This window comes from Cervus canadensis, chromosome 7, assembly GCF_019320065.1.
Source record: "Cervus canadensis isolate Bull #8, Minnesota chromosome 7, ASM1932006v1, whole genome shotgun sequence".
Taxonomy (NCBI): Eukaryota; Metazoa; Chordata; class Mammalia; order Artiodactyla; family Cervidae; genus Cervus; species Cervus canadensis.
Window position 1 is genome coordinate 90,851,635 of NC_057392.1, and position 23,082 is coordinate 90,874,716.

The following is a 23,082-nucleotide window of genomic DNA, read 5'->3' on the forward strand; positions in this document are numbered from 1 at the left end:
CCATAGCCTTGACTAGATGGACCTTTGTTGACAAAGTAATGTCTCTGCTTTTTAATATGCTATCTAGGCTGGTCATAACTTTCCTTCCAATGAGTAAGCGTCTTTTAATTTCATGGCTGCAATCACCATCTGCAGTGATTTTGGAGCCCAGAAAAATAAAGTCAGCCACTGTTTCCACTGTTTCCCCATCTATTTGCCATGAAGTGATGGGACCAGATGCCATGATATTAGTTTTCTGAATGTTGAGCTTTAAGCCAACTTTTTCACTCTCCTCAAGGAATTAAATGAAAAATTTGAGCAGCCTCAGGTATACCTGAAGCTTAAAGTGGAGGAAGCAACAGGACACACTATTTTTGCTTAAAGCAGAATTCCTTCCAGATGACTTCTGCCTGCTGACCGGATTGAGCTAGTTTTTATTACAACTCTCAGTGTAGTAAAAATGACTATAAAAAAATCATACATAAAATTTCCTCCTAAAAAGTATGTACAAGTTTGGTAAGAAAACACAGATCCCAAAAGAAATGTGAGCAAAAGACAAGACAGGTTATAAAGGCAGAAATATAAATAGGTAATCTACTTTGTTAATGGAGAATATGATAAAATGAGTATGCTGGTAGACTTGAACAATTAGGAAATTAGGTTTTTCTTAAAAATGTTCTGTCTGTTTGACATAGTGAATTGAGTTGGTGAGGGTAAGTACAGCTAGGGGCTGGGGGAAGACTAGAGATGGGAGAAGAGGTGGATTAAAGCTAGAAGGCAGTTTATTTCATTTTGAAGTGGTAGTGATTGAAAAGGAAAGACAGGCTTGGGTAGTATTTATAATCGTAATGTTTGTAGTCAAAAGCCTGCTCCTTACCTAGCTATGCACACTCAGGTAATTACTTGACACTTCTGAGTCTCATTTTCTTTTTCTATTAAATTGTCATGACAATACTTTTCTAATTGTGCTGCTGAGAACTAAATGAGACCACTGTGCAAGGTGCATGGTTTGCTTTTATGCTATATAATAGGTGTATTATATGCTTATAAGATTAAAATAGAAAATTATCAATATTTTAATTGGGTGCAGTGTCCATCCCAATCCAATTTAATACTGCCTAACTCATTTGGTATAAATGACACTGACTTCTTCAGTGAGAAGTTAGTTAATAGGCTGAAGGTATGGTTGTCTATAGCAATCACATCTACAGGCAAATGATAAAGGTCAACAGTGCCATGATATAAATCAACCTGACCAACTCTCTCAATCCCCTTCAGTCTGTGTCAAGACTACAGTGCAGACCTTGGGCCTAAAATAATAAAACAGTTCATTTTCAAGTAACTCAGGAAAACAGTGATCACTGATCTATGTAATGGCCACAGCCATTACAGTAGCTTCTACCTGACTGGGAACCTCATTATTTCACTGCTTTGTGGCCATTATAGAAAGTATTCGAGGAATTGAGGATATTCCCTTTTGAGATTTGTTTTTTAAGAGTAAATTCAGAGCACTTTCCTTTAAAATACTTCAACAAGGAAAACATACCTACCACCATTGTTTGGACTGAACTCTGGTTGTAGATTCTTAACTTATGAGGATACAGACTGTGTCTTTTCCTCACCCTACATGCAGAGTAATATATGCCACAGAGCCTTTGTTCATGTCAAGAGGGATGGTTAACAAGCATCCATCTCTCCCCTGGACCTGCCGCACACCTGCTTCCCTGCTAACCTCTAGTCTGTTCCCCGTTCACCAGTGTGAGGATTCCTTTTCCACAGTAATCTTAGCATGGCGTTCTTCTGCTCGAAACCCACCCAGGTTTTACCACAACACAATAAAATCACAAGTCCTTCACTATGGTGGGACCTGGCTCCCCATGCATCTCTCTGATCTCATCTCTAACCACTCGCCCTCTAAGCCACTGTATATAGTCTAGTCACATGTTCTTTTTACTGTTCCTGGATTATATCAAACACAGTGTTACCTCAAGGCCTCTGAACTTGCTGTTCCTTCTCTGCCTGCAACGTTCTCCCCTCCCTCCTGCCCCCCAACCCCCGCCCCGGTTTATTCTCTTCCTTCATTTGGATCTCTTGCAGAGTGGCCTTCTCAGAGAGGTCTTCCCTGTCTTATCTAAAATAGCATCCTGTCCCATGCTGTGTCGCTCATTTGTTTTTCTTCATTGCACATCTTGCTGTGTGACTTTACTGCTTTACTTGTCTTTTTGCCCCCACAAAGCTCCACAAAGGCATGAGGTTTTATTTTTTCCATTTTATTTACTGCTGTTTCACTCCCACCCAGAACAGTGCCTGGCACACAGTAAAATCACTCAGTAAGTATCTGCTGGAAGAACGTACGAATAACTACATAAGTTATTCCCAGGAAATCCTGATTTCTGCCTGAAACTTTTATCAGAAGACCTAATCAGATAGGTCTAAGAACAAAAAGCTAATAGTGTAGGTAAATTTTGTATAGATCCTGACGGGAGTTAAACTGGCCTGTCTTCCTACTTCCATGCTGAATATTCTCGCCAACTCTCAAGACAACAGAAGACAATATGCAACCAAGTCCATAAGGAATACTATGCTTGCACAGTGGCGATCCTCAACACTGTGTCTACTGATAAACAGAAGATATCCACGGAAAGAAGAGCTGTTGTACCAGGAGATACTAGAGAAGAGTGCTTCGACAGGCACCGAGGGCCAAGTCTTAAAGGTAAACTGAATTGAAAAAAACTGAGGAGGAAAAGACAGGATTGGGAAGGTAACAGCTGAGACGGTTGCAAAGAAGAAATAAACATGGAAACAGGGCAAGATCAAAGTTATGCAAAGCTAGAAATAAAGAGCATTGGGAAGTAAAGGTGGATAAGTTTGGTGGAGTCAAATTCTGAAAGTTTTTAACACCGAGATGGAAGACTTGATCTTGGCATCTCTTAGACAGTAGAGGCCAACTGAAAGCTTTCAAGCAGAGGAATAATTGATGTATGAAACAGCATCTTAAAAATTCTTCATAAGGGTGATGAAGGGACCTGGGCCTGGGATGTACAGATCAGCCTAGAGATGGTTAAACTGACCTAATGTTTAGTCCTCTCAAAAATCAAGCAATAAACTGATGTTGGCTTGCATGATAAAGTGACCAAAAAGAAAGAAATGATCAGATCCAATAACCATTTTGGAAGAACAACTCACTCATTGCATTTGGAGACTAGACACAGGTAATAATAGAGAAGGGGTAAATCAAAGATAACACATGTAATCTTACGTGATGGCTATTTTCATTTAACAGAAATCCAACAACTTTTAAGTGTTTTATTTGACATTATTAAGATACAACATATAAAAGGAACAGGACAGGGGCTGGGAGAAAATTAACTGCATACAAGCTGGTAGTTTTTTTTTTTAATGTACGAATTGGTAAATTAATTCTAAATGTTAAGGAAGTGGTTAGTATTTTGTGACTGTGTTTTATCCTGAAATAATGTAACTACTACTAAAGACTAATTATAGCCTGAACAGTATGTGTGGAGCTTATCTAGACTACAGAGTGTCAAAATGTATCGATAATATCTCTGCAAAGACAGAGTATCTACTCTTCCTGGACCACACACTTTATTGTAATATAAGACATACAGTACAGGTTTGCTCTGATCTCTGAAAGTAGAGTGGCAACAAGAGAAGTCACTGCAATGAGAAGCCCATGCACCGCAGAAAGAGTAGCCCCTGCTCGCTGCAACTAGAGAAACCCTGAACACAGCAATGAAGACTCAGAGCAGCCATAAATAAATAAAAATTTTTTAAAAAGATTCTCAGAATAAACTATAGAGGTTCTCTTACTGTATATAGTTACAGACAGTAAGCTGCTATCTCTAACACCAAGCACAGTGACTGGTCAACAAATGCTGACTAAATGCAAAAGGAAAAACAGTTCTGAACATACTGAACTTGAAGACTGTATATCCAGGCACAGACGTCTATTAGTTAACGGGGCATATGGGGCCAGTGCTCAAGAGAAAGGTGGGGGATAAAGGATGGAAGTCACCAGGAATAGCTCCAGGAAGAGGCAAGCGCCAAGAGGTAATCACCTGATACAAAGCCCATGGATCAAAGGTGTGCTATTTTTTAAGCAAGCAGCGAACCAAAGAATAAACGGCAGCGAAGGAGATTCCCACTTTACAGAAGAAGAGGACTCAAAATACTGATAACTGACTATAGCAGTCGCTCACTGCCTAGAGACGCCTACCCCACCTACAACCACCCAGCACTGAAAACCATGGCGTAGAAGAGAAGTTACTGGTGGCAGTGAGTTGCATATGTCAATTTTAGGGAAGCAGAAAAATGTTGAGACTTTCTGAGCCCCACACTTTTTTTTTTTCTTTTTTTTTTGAGGGCAGAGACTGCAAAGTAACTTTATAAAATAATTCATTGCTTCTTTCAGAGCATAGCCACCATGAAACGAATAAACATTTGTTAAATTACTAAAATGAGTCTTAGAGGATGATCAGCCTATGAAAATTTGCTAATATAATACCATTTGGGGGAAAACATCTTTAAATAAAAAGTCAAACTACAGATCATGGATAATAAGTCAAATGAGGCAATATATTTGTGAAAACATTTCCCGTAACAGAGTACTGGAAAAAAAAAAAAAAAAGAGCCTAACTGTAAGAAATACTCTAGAAGGACACAAGGGAGACACTGCTATAGAACAACTTCAGATTTCTTTTTCTTCCAAAGTTAAGGCATCCTGAGTATCTAAGCTGGCCTGTGAAACTGTATAGACTTTACAGCTAGCATGATACTAAACTTGCTTAGTTGGGGTCTATAATAATTTGTATTTGTGAGTTACTTTCAGCAAGTATTACCAGAGAGGGAGGTTAAGTGCTCAAGGCCACAGAGCTAATCACTAAGAATCAGGTCTTTTGGTTCCATATCCTGTATTCTTTCCACTGTTAACATTCTGCTGATTTCTAAAAGTTAACTGCTAACTTCCTCACTGCTATGAGGTTCATAAGAACAACTTAAGGATACATTACTTATGAGCCCCTACCCCTCCAACTTATAAAGTTTATTTGTGGTAGAAGGAAGGCTAGGAACCAGCTATAGGAAAGGAAATGACTTGTGATTTCAGTGGCATTTAGAGCTGTCTGTAATTCCTAAAATGGAATGATTCCCGCAGCAAGAAGAGGTAAAATGATGAACATTCCTCACTGACTTCTACTGGATTTTTCCTTTTGGACATAAGATCTAGTGACAGCTAGTTACTTTCTTTCTCTACTTTTTTTAAATTAGGAAAGTTTCAAATATACACAAGAGTATAATGGTATACCATTATACCAGGCGTCCTAGGTGGTGCAGTGGTAAAGAATCTGCCTGCCAATACAAAAGATGCAGGTTTGATCCCTGGGTTGGGAAGATGCCCTGGAGAAAAAAATGGCAACCTCACTCCCATATTCTTGCCTGGAAAACCCCATGGACAGAGGAGCCTAGCAGGCTATAGTCCATGGGGTTGCAGAGTTGGACACGACAAATACCATTATACCACCTCATGTACCATCACTGAGTTTCAGCTTCTGCTCTTCTTGCTAGATCTACCTTCCTCTGCTTTTTTTTCCCTGAAGTATTTAAAACAAATTCTGAGATATATCATTTTACCAACACATACTTTAGTATGTATCTCTAAAAGATAAGGACTTTTAAAAGATGTAATCACAATACTATGATCAGACCTAACAAAATGAATAGTAATTTCTTAATACCATTCAATACCCAGTGGAAGTAAAGCCAAGAGCTGCCAGCAAACACCAGAAACAAGGGAGGGACAGGAAGAACCCTTCCTCAGATCAGGAAGAAAAACAACGTTGCCAACACCTTGATTTCAGAATTCTAGCTTCCAGAACTGTAAGAAAATAAATCACTCGTTTTAAGATACTTAGTTTGTGGTACTTTATTATGGCAACCCTATGGTAACAAATATTGTAAGTAATAGGTGAATCTGAATAAACGGTATATGGGTGCTTTTGGAGAAATCATGCAAAGTTTTGTCCTCTTAACAGAGGACAAAAGTTTTTAAACTTTGAAGCAACGTTTTTCTAAGTTTGAAATTATTTCCCAAAAGGTTAAGGATGAATACAGTAGGACCAAGAACTTGAATAGAAATTTCTCCAAAGAAGACAGACAAACAACAGTAAGCGCATGATAACATACTTAACATCACTAATCGTCAGGGAAAGGCAAGTCAAAACTACAGTGAGACACCATGTCACATCCGTCAGGATGACTACTATCAAAAACAAAACCAGGAAACGACAGCCTTAGCAAGGATGTAAAAAACGGAGCCTTGTGCAGTGCTGGTGGGAATGTAAAATGATGCTGTTACTATAGAAAATAGTATAGCTCTCCTCAAAAAATTCAACAGAGCATTCCCATTTAATCCAGCATGGATATATACCCAAAAGAACTGAAAGCAGAGACTGACAGATGTTTATAAACCTCTATGTTTATAGCAGCATTATTCACAATAGCACCTAGGTATCTATCAACACATGAATGGATAAATAGTGTGTGGTATATACATAGAGTATTATGAATACTACTCAGCCTTAAAAAGGAAAGAGATTCTGACATATTACTACAACGTGGATGAACCTACAGCATGGATATTGAGGACATTATGCCAAGTCAAGCAAGCCAGTTACTTATTATTCTGCTTAAAAGACTAGAGGGTTTCCCTTGTGGTTCAGCTGGAGAAGAATCCACCTGCAATGAGGGAGGCCTGGGTTTGATCCCTGGGTTGGGAAGATCCCCTGGAGAAGGGAAAGGCTAACCACTCCAGTATTCTGGCCTGGGGAAGTACATGAACTGGATAGTCCATGGGGTCGCAAAGAGCTGGACATGACTGAGCGACTTTCACTTCACTACATGACTAGAATATCCAAATTCACAGAGATAGAAAGCAGAATGGCAGCTGCCATGGGCTGCTTAGGGGGGAAATGGAGAGTTACTGTTTACTGGGTGCAGAGTTTCCACTTGGGATGATGGAAAAGTTCTGGAGATGGATGGTGGTGATGACCGCACATGTGAATACAGCTTATGTCCCCGAACTTTACACTTAAAAATGGCTGAAACGGTCACTTTTATGTATATTTTATTACAAAAAATACAATAACTGTATATATAAATATACACATATATTTATATATTTGGAGGTAGGGTGGCCTTGACAGGCTGATTTTAAATTTACATGGAAATGCAAAGTGCCAAGAATAGCTAAAAAATTGTTGAAGAGCAAGGCAGGAGGACTAACTCAATCAGAATATCAAGACTTACCATAAATCTATAGAAACTGAGATAAGAATAAGACTAACAGAAGTCCAGAAACAAACTCACGCGCATGGACACTGGATTGTGCCACAGTTGACCGACACTACAAACAGTGTATGTTTAATAGCTCTGGGACAACTGTATATCCTTATACAAAATATCAAACTGGAAACAAATTGGGCCCCAATTTTACAGAATCAATTTAGATAGACTAAATGTCCAAACATAACAGGCAAAATTATAAAGCTTTCAGAAAATAATATAATATCCATATGATCTTAAGAGTATGGAAGAAGTTCTTTTAAAACATGCAAAACATAAAAGAACTTTAGTCCTGTGAAAAAAATAAGCAACGAAACCGGAAAACAGTTAGGACACATAAAATCAGTGAAGAGCTGATTCACCCACACACCCACAACTCTGCAGGAGGAGGGGGGGTGTTGTGCGAATATCTGAAAAATTCCTCCTACATGTAAAAAGCAGGGGAGCACAACCCAACAGGAAAAATGACATGGAAGGTGCTTCATGGAAGTGAAAATCTAACTAGTAAATAAAAACAGGCACTTCACCTCACTGACAAGGAGCGCAATGTAAATTAAAACCACTATGAGCTATCTTTATAAACCCAGGGTTGGCTAAAATTTAAAAGTCTGTCAGTACAAAATATTGGTTCAGATGTGAGGTGAGAGGAACTCCTATATATATTGATGGGAATATAAACTGTTAACATCATCCCTTTGAAACAGATTTGGTATTATCCAATAAAATAGAAGATATGTATATCCTATGAGCCAGCTAATCTATTTCTAGGTATGTACTCTATAAAGAAATCCATGCTCATATATACCAGGATATATGTACAAGAATGTTCTTAAAAGTATGGTCTGTAAAGATTTCCCCAAACTGGGGAAACAGAACGTTGTATATCAACTGTACTTCAATAAAAAATAAAAAACAAAACAAAAACCCAATTGTCTATTAACAGTAAAATGGATAAACGATGTATTTACACAATGAAATAACACTGAACGAACTACACACACATGCAATAAAGTGGGTTAACTGCATCCAAAAAATGTTAAGGAGGAAGGACCAAAGGATACAATTCAAAAATAGAAAAACTGTATCATACTGTTCTGGAATCCATACACAGGTGATAAAACTTAGGAGAAAGGCAATGACATGATTGTCACAAGCCAGCACGGTGATCACTCCCAGTGAGGAGGAGAGGGCCCTAGTCTAGACGGGGACACAGTAGTTTCTGCGATACTAATAAGGTTCTGTTTCTTGAACTGCAAAGTTTCAGAAAAATGTCTTATATCCTTTTCTGCATACACATTATACTTCACATTTCTAAAAAAATGTGAAGGTATAGGAAAGATGGACACCACTCCATACAGATGAACATGGCTACAGAAAAACACAGTTATGCTGACTGGTTCATAACTATGAACCTGAAAGGGAGGTTCAGGCTCCCAGGCAATCATATTTCCCTCTTCCATCTGTCCATCTGCTCTCCTAGAATAATGTACTAAACCTTTCTGTCCTTAAACCTCCAACATCTCCTCCCCATCCTATCTTTTGGCTGATGATTCTGTTTCCTACTTCACTGAGAGCCATGAAGTAAAGAATCCTTCCACATCTTGACCACCAGAAACACTGCCAGGATTTTGTGCCCACATATTCTACTTTACCTGAGCTTAGCTCTCCATGCACCTATCGAAGGTCCATCCACCTATTTGCACACCAGATCCCATGCCTTCCTGCCTCCGCAAAGACATAGATTATAGCAATTCTCCCATCTATCCCCTACATCATCAATTTTCTTCAGCAAATATGCTATTATTTCTCAATGAAATTTCCCCTATCAGCTACTACATCATTTCTTTGCTCTCCTTTATAGTTAAATTTCTTGAAAAAGTTGTCTATAGTTACTATTCCTCTCCTTCCATTTTCAAACCCACCACAGTCAGGTTTTTGGACTGATCACTCTGTCAAAACTGCACATGATGATAATCAGTAATCAATCAGTTCTCATCGATCTATCAGGAACACTTGACAGGTTATCCATCACTCTTTGCTCTCTGGAGGCTGGGATCACCTGGTTTCTGGTAGACCACTGTTTTCTGATTTTCCCCTGTATACCTGGTCACTTCTTCTCGGTCTCCACTGCTGATTCCACTTCTTCCTTACTCAGGGTTAGGCTGCCCCAAAATGTCTGGCATTCTGTCCATTTATACTCATTCTCTTGGTGATATCAGCAGTCTCGTGATTTAAATACACCTTTATACCAATACTTCCAGTTGAGGAATGAAAGTATGGAGTCTTAAAAAGTGATTCCTAAAGCCAGCCCTCAAATTGGCCTATGAATAACTTTTAATTAATCTACACTGTACGACGACAGTGCACTCCATTTTTATAAATGTTGGTATTTATTTAACATACAATTTTCCTGTATTTCTGTTGTTAAACTTTATATTTTTCATAAAGTAATGGTTATTATATTTGGTAGGTTTTCTGAATAGTTGTTACTTGGAAAAATAAAAAATTTGCAGAACTAATTTTTTAAATTGAAGTATAGTTGACAGAATTAAGTTTTAATGCCTTCTCTTTTCCTCCTTTCCACTCTCTACGCATTTTCTCTACTGAATTAAAAAAACAGAACATTTTTACTGGCATAGAAATTGAAAACTCTAGGGAACTACTGGCCAAAAAGATTTAATAAGCATGTACCACACTGAAAGCTCACGAAGATTAAGCAAGAGAAACTCCCTTAGCTAGAGTGTTAGACCCCTCCCGGCTCTATCAGTACTGGCGAGGTGACATTAAATGTTTTGCCTTTCTGACCCTCTTTCCTTGGAAATTTTTTCCCTTTCCTTGGAAGGAAAGTTATGACCAACCTAGACAGCATATTGAAAAGCGGAGACATTACTTTGCCAACAAAGGTCCGTCTAGTCAAGGCTATGGTTTTTCCAATGGTCATGTATGGATATGAGAGTTGGATTATAAAGAAGGCTGAGCACAGAAGAATTGATGCTTTTGAACTGTGGTGTTGGAGAAGACTCTTGAGAGTCCCTTGGACTGCAAGGAGATCCAACCAGTCCATCCTAAAGGAAATCAGTCTTGGGTGTTCATTGGAAGGACGGATGTTGAAGCTGAAACTCCAATATTTTGGCCACCTGATGTGAAGAGCTGACTTATTTGAAAAGACCCTGATGTTGGGAAAGATTGAAGGCAGGAGGAGAAGGGGACAACAGAGGATGAGATGGCTAGATGGCATCACCGACTCAATGGACATGAGTTTGGGTAAACTCTGGGAGTTAGTGACGGACAGGGAGGCCTGGCATGCTGCGGTTCATGGGGTCGCAAAGAGTCGGACACGACTGAGGGACTGAATTGAACTGACCCTCTATTTCCTCATATACAATAACCATTATGGTACCCATTTCATAGGAATATGAAAATTAAAATGAGATGATACATTTAAAATATATTGATACATAATAGCTACCCTACTGTGTTTAGTTAAGCCAACACTATATGTGTTTAGTTAACACAATGTTAATACAGTGATGAAGGGAGGAGAGACAGGAGGAGGAGGATCAGTGGGAGCAGACCGCCTGGTGCAGAGAAATACTTTATCCACTGACATTTTCAATTTCTGGCGCACAGGGATAATAAAGCATTTTCGGCCAGTTTCATCATCGTTTTTAAATTCTCTGAAGACCAGTACCCACCCCTGCCCCGAGTGTTCCTGCCTTTACCAGGATAAACCATAGCAAAAGACCACCTTCTACACTCACTCATTAATTACTAACTGAGAATTAGGCATGGCATACGGCAAGGACTCAGCAGTATTATTAAAGTACGATCACCATGTATTATTAAATAAACTAATGGTGGTTATTTAGAAAATAATCGCTTACCCTTTTTGAATTTATGTACAGGGAGCTTCTTCAGTTGATCTTTACGAAGTCGGTTTCTCCTAGCTCTATGCCGATCCTGGACAAATTTTGTGATCTAAAAACAAAAGAGAAATATAAAGGGAATCAGATATTAAACATGCAAATAGAAAATGACTACTAAGATAATAAATGCCTTTTAAGTTTCTAGATAGCTGCTACAAATCAATTTATTTAAACCCTAATCACAAGGCTTATTAGCTAAAATATCTATGATTAGATGTATTGACAAGTTGTATTGAAATCTGTCAATTGGAGGGTTGAAATTTCTATAAGTTACAAACTAATAAAATTTTCAAATTTTATAATGGGTATTGTATATGAGGAAATAGAGGGTCAGAAAGGCAAAAAATTTAATGTTACATCGCCAGTACTGACAGAGCTGGGGAGAAGCGTGGGTCTAACACTATAGCTCTATCTTTATTATTAGTGATTAGTTAGCCCTTAAATTATCCTTTGAATTTTTATCCACTGTCCTAAATTATCTTTACTTTATTCTGACAGAAACATTATAAATAACATGTAACTATTTGTTTGCAAAAATATAAATGGTAGACTCTAGGTTACAAAGATTTCACTAAATCAAAAATGGTAGGGTCGAAATTTCTGTAAGTTACAAACTAATAACATTTTCAAACGTAACAGGCATTAAAGTGCACTTTCAGTGGTTCCAGTAGCAAAATGGACAGAACTAATACAGATTACCTATATTATAAATATATAGAAATATCAGATAAAATATAAAAAACATTAAAAAATATAAATTGCTATGCTTACAAGAATAAAAATAAATACATGGGGTCAGAACCAAATGCGAAAAACAACATTCACAAAAGAAAATTTTGACAGATTTGACTACATCAGTAGACTTCTGTCTACATCAGTGATTTCTGTCCTCAAAAGATACTGTTTAAAGATAAAAAACAAGTCACAGACTGCGAGGAAATATCTGAAAATTGCATGTCTCACACGGGATTTCTATCCAGAATATACAAAGAGTTCAAAACACAATAATAAGAACACACAAACCACCCAACAGAAAATAGGTAAAATATCTGAATAAACACTTCACTGCTGAAGATATACAGATGGCAAATAAGCACTTGGAAAGATGTTCAACGTAATTAGTCAAGATAAAAACGAAAATTCAAATCACAAACACTGCTGTATTATGTGTGTATATGTATACACATGCTATGTATCTATTAAAATGAAAAACACTGACTATACCAAGTGTTAGCAGGCAAGCACAAGGGCTGGCGCGCTGACGTGCTGCTGAAGGACGGTGAAACTGTGCAACCATTCTGGAAAGTAGTTTGGTGGTTTCTTATAAATTTAACTACATACTTGTGAAATGACCTAATCATCCCATTCCTACTTATATTTTGCCAATAGAAATGAAGGTGTATATCCATAAAACAACTTGTACACAACGGTACAAAAAAGTCTATGTCAGCTTTATTTAATAGCCCCACACCAGAAACAACCCAAACGTTCATCAGCAGGTAAGTGAATAAACAAAACCGCAGTACAGTCATACAATGGAATACAACTTGTCAATAAAAAGTAATGAGTATCAACGTATTCAATAACATTCATGAGTCCCGAAATAAGTATTCTGAGAGAAAGAAGGCAGACACAAAAGAGTACATAATTTATGAGTCCCTGTATACAAACTGGTAGAAAATGCAAATTAATCTATAGTGACCAAAAGCCGGTCTGTGGTTGCCCAGGGATGGTGGGGAGGGAAGAAATGAAGGAGAAATTTGGAAGGGGTGAAAAGAAAGTGATTATCATAGAGTATAAGGAATTTTTTTTTTTAGGAATTTTTTTTTTTAGGAAATTTTTTGAGTGGGTTGATATTTCATTATCTTGATCATGATGGTGCTTTCACACATATCCATATATGTATGTCAAAATTTACCAGACTGTACAATTAAGTATGTGCAGTTTATTAATATATTAATCATATTTCAGTGGGAGAACGAAATGGCAACCCACTCCAGTATTCTTGCCTAGGGGGTCGCACAAGAGTCTGACACGACTGAAGTGACTTAGCAGCAGCAGCAGCAGATTTCAGTACAGGTTTATTTTAAAAATTTAATAGTAACCACTAGAAGAATAACAATATAATATAAGCTTTCAAACTAGCAGGAAAATGCAGAGAGGGATAAAGAGAAAAAAAGTTGGGTAATCCAAATCTGCACAGTAGAAAAAAACAGAATAAAAAGTCAACAACAGAAGTTAGTCCAAATCACAGTAAGGTAAATGGATTCAATTCACCAGTTTTGTTTAAAATTTAGAGTGTATGATATTGGATAAAGAAAAACTTCCAACCATATGCTATTTACAAGGTATGAGATTAAAACTTAATGACACGTTAAGACAAAAATAAAAGTAAAAAATACAGGGGTAGATAGTTATATTATGATAATACCAAGTAAAATTTGGTTTATCAAGTAAAGTAGGATATAAGACAAAAATCATCATTAGGAAATAGTTATCACAATGATAAAATGGATACTTCACCGAGAAAATGACAAAATTGTGGAAGAATACATAAATTCACAAGCTCAGTAACTTCTAGGTCAAGCAGACAAAAAAAAAAAGTAAAGACCACAGACCCAAGATGCCCACTATGGCAACCACTGTTTACAGGCAGCTACCAAGCACTTGAAATGTCTCAATCGAGATTTACTGTGAAAGTATAAAATACACACCAGATTGCAAAGACTTAGGACAAAAATGATGCAGGATATATTTTATAACTATTTATTAACTGAATGTTGAAATACATATTGGATTTACCAAGTTAAATAAATACAATATTAAGTTAATCACACAGAAATATTTCCTTTTACCTTTTTAAATTTGGCCACCAGAAAATTTTAAATTACAATAAATGTGGCTCACAATATCATTCTATTACACAGCACTTCTTCACAAGACTGAGGAGTGCAGAAAACTATAGACAGCTGCAATGATTACTGCAGACTGCAGCTGCACCGTTCTGTGAATACACCAAACACCACTGAATTGTATGATTTAAATGGGTCAATTTTATGTTATGTGAAGTATATCTCAAACTCTCTAAAAAATACTAAAAAAAAAAAACTAGATAAGACAAATACACAAGCTCAAGTTAGTGGACATATAGAAAACTTTACACCCTGCAATGCTTTTCACACATGCGGAAAGTTTATACATCTTAACCACAGTTACCATGCCTCTTCACCACCTGGATTAAAAAAGACAGCAAAGACATTAGAATACATGTCCCACTGGAATGTGAGCTGCTTGAGATCAGGGATTTTTACCTATTTTGTTCACTGAGGAAAGTTCAGACCCTAGAGCAGTGGCTAGGTTTGGAGATGCAGAACAACCATTGGTTGAATGAAAGGAAAAAAAGAAAACTGCAAAATCCACTCCTCTAAAAGACAAAGACAAACTTCTGACAACACTGCTCAAGGTATGGGTGGATATGAATAAACCAGCACTCATCCCACATATAGTAGGAATCCTCAAGTTGCTATAGGAGTACATAGATGGTATAAATCACTTTATACAATACTTGAAAACAGACAAAACAGAAAATTTCTTAGAAATATAATTTGGTATAAAAAAGAAGACAACCATTTATATACCCACGTAATTATGAAAAAAAAAAATCAGCAGATTTAGATAATTTTACAGGCAACCTTCACCAAAACTTCCAGGAAAAAGACAATCCCAATTTTATTAAAAAAAAAAGTTTAGAAAATAGAAAAAAGAAAGCTTTAGTTTTACGGGACTAGCTTTATCTTGTCTAGTTATTTTAAATTATGGCAAAATATACAAAACATAAAATTTACTATCTTAACCATTTTTAAGTACACAGTTCTGTGGCAGTAAGTACACTGTTGTGCCACCATCACTACCATCCGTCCACCAAACTCTCCCCATTTCCCAAAACTGGAACTCTGTACACAGTAAACAGTAATTGCCCAACCTCCCCTCTCCACAGCCCTTGGCAACCACCATTCTATTTTCAGTCTCTGAATCTCACTACTCCAAGTACCACACAGAAATAGAATCACACAGCATTTGTCCTGTAGCGCTTGTTTATTTCACTTAGCATGTCTTAAAGATTCATCAGTGTTGTAGCATCTGTCAGAATTTCCTTCCTTTTTAAAGCTGAACAGTATTCCATCACATGTGTATATACCACATTTTGTCTATCTATTCATCGATCAATAGATAACTGGGTTACTTTCACCTTGGCTATTGAAATAATGCTGTTATGAACATAAGCATACAAATATCTAACTTCCAGCTTTAAATTCTTTTGAGCATGTACCCAGAGCTGGAATTAGATCATATGGTAAATTTATGTTTAATTTTTTTTTTTTGAAGAATTGCTGTACTATTTTTTATAGTGATAGCTCTATTTGACATTCCCACCAGCAGTGCTCAAGGGATTATCTAGTTTTGATGTCAAGATTATTCTAGTGCCATAAAACTAAATTTCTCTTACCTGGACATTCAGGTTGCTAGTATTTAGGATTTTTGCACCTAAGTGTAAACTGGTTGATCCATATTGGAAATTTGATAACCCAATATGCAAAGGCAAAATTTATATATCATAGTCAAAAAGACTGTACACAAGGTATTAGGATTTTTAGAATTTACAAAACAAATTCATGTAATCCAACATAATAATAAAAGAAAAAACAATGATCATCATGATAGAAAAAAAAGACACATAAGGCATCACCTATTCTTTATTTGAAAAGAAAAAAAGGCAAAGAAAAATTTTGTTCCTTATTTCCAATTCTTATATTTTTTTTTGTCTTACCAGAAAATATAGTACAATGTTAAAACAGGAAGTACAATAAGCATCTTATTAGTATTTTTTTTTTTTAACATTCATGGGAAGGCTTCTAAAAATTCACTACGTAATGTTCATTTAAGTTTTTAGTCAGTAATCTTTATTGGCTTAAAGGTATTTACTCCTAATTTGCCAAGGATACTTCTTGTTGTTCTAACTTTCCATATTTCCTTCTACATTGAAAACCCAAGAGAATCAAAAAATTCAAATTACCAGAATAGGAGAATTCAGTAAGTCTGCAGAGATAAAATTAATATAGAAAAATCAATACTGTCCACTGTCCAAATAGTGGTTTCTTGAATACTAATCTTCAATTTAAAAAAAAAAACAAAAAAACAAATCCAGGGCTCCTTGGGGAGACGTCTGATTTTAGGGCTAGGGCAAGAAAAAGAAAGATGAGCCTGGGGTTTCTTACAGGACCAAACACTAAAGAAGTATTATACTTATGATTTGTATAATAAGTTGGATCAAAGAGATCCAAGACCCAGCCTGCAGAGCTCCCAATGGCCAAAGCTCAAACAATTAAACAACAAAAATAATGTAGTACTGGATTATTACCCAAAGTATAAAAGAAATATACAGAGCACATACCAATATAGATGTGACTGAACAAATAAATAAATGCCGAGAAGAGACAAATCTTCCTTACAGAAGAATTCCAAATAATATATGTAGATACTCCCCTCCCTCCAGGAAGTGGAGCTTAATTCCTGCCCCTCCCCACTTTTAAGACTGGCTATAGTTAGTGCCTCACTTCCAAAGGAAGAATTGAATACAGAAAGAGAAAAAATGTTAACTTCATAGTGGAAACACCTGGCAAACATAACCTAAACCAAGGGAAGGAGGTTACCATCATCAGCGATGTTATGCAAGCATCATGTACCCCTGGCTGACATGTTAGGATGAGAAGGGCACTTTGCTTTGCTGATACTCGTTATAAAAACCTGTAACCAACCCATTCTAATCATAAGAAAAATACCAGATTGAGGAACATTCTACAGGATACCTGGCCAGGACTCCTCAAGACTATCAAGATCATGAAAAACAAGGAGGGGTTAAGAAACTGTCACAGGTCAGAGGAGATTGGGAATACATGGTAACAAAGAAATGTGGTAGCCTGGACTGGGTCCTGGAAGGGAAAGAAAGCATTGATGGAAAAATGTAAAATCTCTCCAGGCTGGACTTCAGTAACAGTAATGTTAACTGTGTTGGTTTCCTAGTTTTGACATGTGTATCATGGTAAAGTAAAATGTTAACAATGGGGACAACTAAATGAGGAATGCATGGGAACTCTCTTTGCAATTTTTCTGTGAATCTTAACATTATTCCAAAATTAAAAGTTTATTTTAAAATATTAGTAAGTTCCTATACCTTAGTAATATCTAATTAGAAAATACAATTTTAAAAAAATCTAACAAAAGACATGTTAAATGTTTACAGAAAAAAAACTATTAAACTGATGGATATGAAAAACCAACAAAGTAAAAGAAATACTATATCATAGGAAGACTACTTCAAAGATAGTGTTTACCCTTTAGTCTATTAATTCAATACAATAATAAACTCATTGGATGTTACTGTAAATATTCTTTATGAAAAATAAAAAGGTTAGGGACAATAGTGGGATTGTTTTATATTTTTGTAAATCTCTTTTAATATCTATCTTAATAGACACAGAGAGATTCTCACATTTGCTTCTGCATTCAATTTGTTTTCATACCTCAGACCATGGAGCCTCTAGAAACCTCTTCTATGAACCCAAAAGAAAGAGAGTGACAAAGGAAAATCATAGCTTAGTATCATCATGGAAATAATTTTGACCCTGCAGACCCACCAAGAGTCCTGGGGTCAACCTCTATAACCACTATTTTGGAAACAATGTGTCACCCTCTTAACCTTGAGGCCTCATAGTATTCTTTATTTACATTTTAATATGAAAAACTTCAAGTTAGAGAACAGTTAGAATAATTTTTATAATAAATATGCATATATCTCCTACCTAGATTCTACAATTAACACTTTACTATATTTTTTAGTCACGTATCTATCTTTCCCACTATTTACCCACCAATACATTTTTTTTTCTTTTTTACAATCCATTTCAAAGTAAGTTGCAAATACTAATATACTTCCCCTCAAATAATTCAGCATGTAAACTCATTACTTAGAGTTTAGTATTTTTATAGCTCTTTTTTATTTTTCTTTTTAGGTAAACTTCACATACAATGAAATGCACAAAATTTGAGTATGTAATTTGATGATTCAGACACTGTGCAACCCAAACAAGATACACAACATGTTTCTCACTCTCCAGGAAATTCCCTCATACTCTTCTGAGTAAATCCCTCACCTCCTTTCCTCCCCGCACCTACCCCCCCCAAAGAAATCACTGTTCTGCTTTTTTTCAACCCAGATTATTTCCACCTTTTCCAGAACGAGTCATGTAAATGGATTCATACAACATGTACTCTTCTATGTAAGGCCTCTCTCAGTATAATGTGTTTTGGAGCCATTCATATTAAGTATTTAAAATTAATTTACCTACCATAAAAATGACTATCAAGATGAGACAGATGCCCACTATGATAAGGAAGGGGATTAGGTAGTATTCCAGAGGAAGGCTAAATTCTGGAACTAAGATAATGTGGCCCCTGCAAGAAAACAAAGATAAATAATTAGGAAATATTGACTTGTCAAATTATGATGTTAATTGAAAACAAAGAAAAATATTTTTTAAAAGCATTTGGACATTACAATTTAATCCACTAGACCCATCAATTTTCTAATAGATGATTTCCATTAAGTTAAGGGATGTTTTCTCCATTTTTAAATCAGCTTTACATATTTACCAAAATAATTTGCCATTTAATTAAAAGGAACTTTTAGACTGGTTAGAGGAAATCAGTTAAGCAACACTTACTGTGTCCCTCCCTAAGAACATGTTTACTGAATTTAGTAACCTGGATGAAAGTTAGCATATTTCACAAGCAAATAATCAGCATTTAAAACTGGCAGTACCTCAGGCAGAATGTCAACAAGACCCCACCCCCACACACACACCAAATTACTTTTCATCAGTTTCTCCCATGAAAAAACTCTGGAGCCACTATTGATGAAAATGAACTCCCTATTCCCTTTATGCTTTATGGGAATTTGTTGTACCAAGTACAATGGATATAACCCCCATACTCCACATTCATCTGTGAGATACGACATGGAAAACTGGCAGAGAAATTCACAAGAGTTGTAGCTTCTCTATTCTAAACCTTCTCCACTGCTTGACTTCAAAAAAAAGCAAAAAAACTACAAAAATGTGCATATTGTGGGGGTTAGGGGGGGAAATAACCAAAGGTCCTATTCTCCTCGTTATTAACCACGGTTCATACGGTTATATGGTTATCAACCAGACAATACTAGTAGTATAAAAATTGACAGGGACTCAAGAAATGAAACTGAACAGAATAAGCACACTATTCGTGCTTCATGAGCAAACTGTATACAGCAGTGAATCCTACCACAGAAAACTCCCTCAGACCAGGGAAGGGTCTGGGTGATGGTCACCAGGACGGCTGACCTCTCCACCGCACTCCTGTGCTACTCAGCCAGTGTGTCAGCAACATCACAGGCTACCACTGCGGGGTGCTCCTTCAGGTACCCACTCCAGGTCCTTCGTATCGCAGACTGTACATCAACGTAATCAAATAACTGATAAGGTGTGATTCCTCTTTATGGAGTTACTTCAGATAATAAATTAAGGAGGAATTATAAAATAAGACTACCTGCAAATCCTGAAGAACCAATGGCTTCAGACAACGATTATTAATGATTGCTCACATCACAAAGAGAGAACCAAATATCATGTCTCCTGATGGAGACATAATACATAATAATACATATAAATTATTCTTGCCTTACCTATCCTCCTGGCCCCCAAGCCACACTTGAATTTGAGCAGCCCTCTAGATCTAACTTGCAATTTACAGGGAAAATAAGTAACAAAGGAAACCTCTAGACAATACACCAAGGATGCAGTCAGAAAAGTCGACTGTGGTAAAATTTTACAGGACAAATGACCCTGTTTCTCCAATAAATAAATGAGTAGGGAAAAAAAAAAAAAGCACAGCAAACTTATAGATTAAAAATAGGGTCATTATATGCCCTTATTTGCTCTGAAACAAATCTAGATTGAAATGTTTTGATATTGAATTAAATGTTTACTTTTCTTAATTAAAAAAGGATAAAATAATGAAATGCCATTATATTTTTTATATATAACTTTATCTTCTAGTGATATAGTCTGAGATGTTTACAGTTTAGATCATAGGGTATCTAGCACTTGCTTTAAAATAATAATCATGGCGTGGGGAAAAAAGGGTAGGTGGCACTTAAAGAGTGAAGAGTCCAAACAAAATTGGCCATAGTTGATAATTCTGAAACTGAATGATCAGATTCACCATACCCATCTCTAGTTTTAAACAGCCGAATAAATTAATAGGTAGGTAGGTAGGCAAGCAGTCAGACTGACCAACTGGCCAATCAACAGACAGATGAGACAAACCAGTGTGCACAGGTCTACAATCCTTCAAGATCAATTCTGAAACTTAAAAAGCTGTAAAAAGTAATGTTTGCAATTCATTTGACAGTCAACCTGAACCTAACCGACATGATCAAACACTCATACATTTATTACAGACATACATGTTATTCGATTATAGAATGCTGCCTCAATCCTCAAATTCTATCCCTTGGAATATTACTTAACTTTTAAAAATCTGAAAATGCTTCAATTCCACATTATATCTGTCCCAAAGAGCTGGGATAAGAGATTTTGTGCCCTTGCATTAACATGGAAAAGGTCTAAACATTAAATAGATGACGTATGTAACAAAACACTGAGTGTGACAAGGCCCCGTCTTATGAGCAGGCACCTCTAGTTAAGGTCAGCATTCAAACACGGGAAAAAATTAAACTGTCAGTGAAGAGCATCATAGGGACTTTCACTTAAATGTTTTCTGTTTCTGAATTTTTCCACATTTTATCAGCAGGTATCTATCACTTCTTAATTTAAAAAGAAATGGTTTTATTATTTAAAACAAAAAGACTTTAAAATACACACAATTTTTCTATATGAGGGAATAATACTGATATAAAAGCAAGTAGTAGTTCTCCTCACCCCCATTAACTACACAAATATGGCTGGCAAAATAGCATCTTGCTTAACTATTTTAAATACAATATCCAAAATTATATTCCCTAACTTAATAAAGATGTTCTAAGCACAAAATATGTGAACAGTATTTTAAATATCAAAACCATATAGGGAAAAGGACAAAAAATGTAAACAGACACTCTTTCCCTCTCTTTTTTTTAATTCATATTCAGACTCAAATAATCATGGATTCCCCCCCCAGATAATTAGAATTGCATTTCATTGTGCCAGTTTCCTCTTTTGGCAAATGTAGATGGTAAGAGATAATAATAATAACTTCTGGAGGGTTGTTGTTAGAATTAAATGGATTAACAAATATAAAAGCTTTGTTTCATGAGTGCCTGGCACTTGCTAAATCCTTGATACTTATTATATTACTATATTATAACATTACTGCTTTTATTATTAATATTGTTCTCTTGGTCAAATGCCTGTTCCTGTCCACTATGTTTTGGTACCTGTTTTTCAGAAGAAGCTCTGAAGTGTTAACTGAACTGCACTGCTTTCTGTATTAGATAAGACAGTTATGCCTTAGGTTAGTTTCAGTCTGAATTCTACCACACTAGTGAGATTTTGGGGAGAAATTCCATAAGAAGTTTTAAAATCCAAATCAAACTTTTTAAACTTGAAACCAAACTGTGTTTGTAAAAGGTAGTCACCAAACACATTGCGTGTTGGATTCTTTCTTTATAAAACATTTCCATTTAATAAAATAGAAATATGTCTTAATGTAAAGTATCATATAAATGTAAATCACACTGCTTCTAAATACCAATGGTTTGACTAAACTAAAAAGGGAAAGTTCTCTTTTTAGCAACATGGGTGCCTTAATCTCTCTAGCATAAACATATTTTCAATATGCAATCATACATAGAAGAAAAGTCAAGTCTTAAAATTATGACTTTAGAAGATATAGTTTAGCACAATAGAGTACATTCTAAAACATACTTTTGATTACAACTAATCTTAAATAATTCTACCCTCACACAGAAAAGAATTTAAGCTACATGATTATTTTTTATATCCATTACTTACCCTTTTTCATATGTGAATTCGTCTTTCAGGGAATTAGCTGATGATTCACCAATAAAGACAGATGGAATGTCAATTTTCTTTAGTACCTCAACTGTATAAAACAATAGTAAAAGTTATTCTTCAAAGCCGATAGTTTGTGTAAAATCAACTTAACTTTCTTTATAATAACAGCAAATATCAATGTAAGTGGAAATAATTATAATCAATTTGAATTGTCTGTTAGTTGATTTTCCAGACTGCAGATTTATACCATGATCCAAATGGCTGAGAAACAGGATGACATTTACAACAACAAAAGCTAATAACATTTTGCAGATATACATTACCACACTATCTCAATAGTCCTATGAGACTGAAATATAAATCTTACTCTATTTCCATTTTGATTTACTTGATTTATTCCTGTACAGACATACTTAACTGTTAGAAAAGAAATAAGAGGAAGAAATAAAGTATTTTTTCCCACACATAACTTAATCCCTAAATGAAAAAGTGAAAAAGCCTTTTTTACATACCCATTCCCAGGAGAGGTGTAAGCCAAAGAATGTAAGAAAAGACCACTTTACAACAGTCTGAAAAATGACACCACACATCTAAGGCTTTTCAGAGTGAAGGGCTGACAAGGGTTCCGAAAGGCACTGGGTACGGAGCCTGGTAAATTTCTACTTCCTCCTAAGCTTGGAGTGCAAGTTAAAGCATTGTGTTTTGACCCG

At 36.0% G+C, this 23,082-nt stretch overlaps 1 protein-coding gene across 2 annotated transcripts in view; it reads right to left on the bottom strand.

Annotated features, from left to right (window-relative positions):
• Positions 1-23,082, bottom strand: part of RNF13 (ring finger protein 13) — a 112,829-nt gene that overhangs the window by 8,952 nt on the left and 80,795 nt on the right. For both annotated transcript variants that reach the window (XM_043474040.1, XM_043474041.1), the window contains 3 exons: positions 22,370-22,460; positions 18,671-18,776; positions 11,223-11,316 (listed from right to left, as the gene is read on the bottom strand). In XM_043474040.1, the coding sequence (XP_043329975.1) occupies positions 11,223-11,316; positions 18,671-18,776; positions 22,370-22,460 (291 nt within the window). The remainder of the gene's footprint in view (positions 1-11,222; positions 11,317-18,670; positions 18,777-22,369; positions 22,461-23,082) is intronic.